Below are 2,467 nucleotides of genomic sequence, written 5' to 3' on the forward strand. Positions count from 1 at the left end.
AACTAATTAAATATCATTCTACCATACACATACTTGTCACTCTCTGTCTGAATGGCAGAGCTAAGGAAATAATCAAGGAAAACAATTCAGGAGAGTGAGTTTCAGGTCAGTAATATTATGTAAATGGAACTGTGAAGAGAAACTAAAGCTTGGAAATCTATGTAGTAAAAGAAAACTGTCACAGAAGAATCTGTATGAACAACCCCTTAATGGCTAAGCTGAAGTGGTGGCAGCTCTTCAAGTGGAAAGCAGCTGTGGGCTGAAGTGCACAGTGCAGTGCTGTACAGGGGGAAATCTACTCCAGAGCACAGTAAGCTTAAGTTAGCTTTGAACCATCTGCACAGATCGGTGAATCTGCACTCAGTTGTGGACGACAAAAATCCTAAAAACAACGAGACTAAAAGCTGCTCCTAAATTTAGGCTGTATGTAGTGCAGTACTTGAAGCCCCTCCAAAAGGCCTACCCCCAAAAATTAAATTTAAACACATGTATTTATACTAAATATCTCACAATTTACACAGCTTGACAAGTTAAACCATTTTCCATACAAATACACCGTTACCTATATACTTCTCATAAACAACCCACTCAAAATTCAGACAACATTTACATAGAAATAATAACTTACCAGTATTATTAGTTGAGCAGTTTCAGCATGATAAAAAATTCGACATGCTCCCACAGCTTTCTTGAAATCTTTATGTGCATTTTCATTAGCACAGCTATGGAGATGAAATGATTGTTATTTCAACAGGCTGCATCAAAACAGAACATGCAGTGTCATGACTGCCAATGTTTCAGAGTAGTTTATGGCAAAGGCTGCTCAGAAACTGGAAAATTCCTCTTCTCCTTATGCTACTGTGGTTATCTGGCAAGTCTCGGCACTAGAGGCCCACTGTGAGTGCACCACCTCTACAGGCCTAAAGCAAGACCTGAAGTTCCTGAGAACTTCTTTTCTGTCCCCAACCCAAGAGCTCAGCAGGGATCCCATTCAATAGTCTATAAACCAGCTCCTCCAGCCACAGCTACCCATAAGCTTATGGGTATAAAATATAGCCCAAGTGGGATTTCTCCCCCTCAAATACAGTAAATGCCTTGTTAAAAGTGTGCAGAACTACTCACGCATCTCTCAGATCTTCAGGAACATCCACTGTGCACTTGAAAAAGGTGTTCTTTTTGACAGTTTTATTTTGATTCACAGGTCGGAGTCGTTCGTAAGTGACAATTTCATTGTAAGTGGCATCACAAGCAGCATACTCAATGACATAGAACTAGGGAAGAATTTTTTAAGGAGTAAATTTAGTAGGAAACAAAGACATAGTAACATTACCGGTGTCACCAAGAAAGTACAAAATAGGAATATATGGACCAAAACATAAATCTGAGTTCATAAAATGCTACAATTCTACACAAATGAACTTGTAGGTATTTCAGTACCCATCTGATCCCTCAGTGCTGTCAGGGCACCGCATCAACATCATTTCAGTTCCCCAAAAAGGAACTTCAATTCTTTTTTCCCATGCCCATCCCTCTTCAAATACCTACTTTAGTCCAGTTTAAGATCCAAAATTCAAACTGTTTACCAGAGCTCTAATTCTTACAAATGCCTAAGAGAAGCAAACTAACACATTCTTCACAGAAATATCTGTTCTGCAACAGTTAAAAAGAAGGCAAATTCACTGACTCAATGGGCAGACTACCTGTGAATCACGAAAGATAAAAATGAAAATAAAAATTCAATCTTTTTGATACACACTATCCCAAATCTAGGAAGGCAAGAGAATTAAGAAGCTTGAACAGCCATCAGTAATCTACTCCCACATGTCCACCCGACACACGCAAATGTAAAGAGGCTTGTGCACACAGAACCCCTGCAGCCTGCCTTGCTGGTAGGGATGCAGCCTTCTCCTAGCCTCCCTTCCACCTGTACACACTGCAGCGCTGCAGCAGCAGTTTCTCATCTTCCTCACTCAAAATTGCTAAGTAAATGATCTAACTATCATACATGGCTTGGTTGTGAATTTCCCACTTACTTTGAGAAAAAAAAAAATTGAATTTGGAAACATGTTAAAGACTGTACGAAGAAGCTAAAATTGAAATGTGAGGGATTTTTTGGGGGGCAATTCCATAAAATAACTATTTTGACTATGTTGTATAAAGACCAATCATCTGAAGATGATAATTTTTTTTCCTGTCCAAAAATAATAGAAAATTAAGAATTGGATAAAACTAAATTCAAGTTCAGAATGAAAAACTTTTCATTTACAACTTTTTTTTTTTTTTTTTCAGAAGCTGCATAGCAAGGTAACTGAAGCAGAGTAGCCCCAAATTACAAACTATCATTTAAATCAGTTTGTCTCCTTTTCCCGTGTCTTCCTAGCAAGCTGTTAATCCACAAGGATCAAGACAGACTATTCCTTTGATAATTATTCACTACCACCTTGCCTTCACAGAGCTCAAGAGCGGT

At 38.5% G+C, this 2,467-nt stretch overlaps 1 protein-coding gene across 4 annotated transcripts in view; it reads right to left on the minus strand.

Annotated features, from left to right (window-relative positions):
• Window positions 1-2,467, minus strand: part of FXR1 (fragile X mental retardation, autosomal homolog 1) — a 27,079-nt gene that overhangs the window by 18,234 nt on the left and 6,378 nt on the right. For all 4 annotated transcript variants that reach the window (XM_008943679.1, XM_008943678.1, XM_008943681.1 and 1 more), the window contains exons 4-5: window positions 1,123-1,271; window positions 629-722 (exon numbers count right to left, since the gene is read on the minus strand). In XM_008943679.1, the coding sequence (XP_008941927.1) occupies window positions 629-722; window positions 1,123-1,271 (243 nt within the window). The remainder of the gene's footprint in view (window positions 1-628; window positions 723-1,122; window positions 1,272-2,467) is intronic.

Source organism: Merops nubicus, unplaced genomic scaffold (genome assembly GCF_000691845.1).
Source record: "Merops nubicus isolate BGI_N331 unplaced genomic scaffold, ASM69184v1 scaffold42847, whole genome shotgun sequence".
NCBI classification, from domain to species: Eukaryota; Metazoa; Chordata; class Aves; order Coraciiformes; family Meropidae; genus Merops; species Merops nubicus.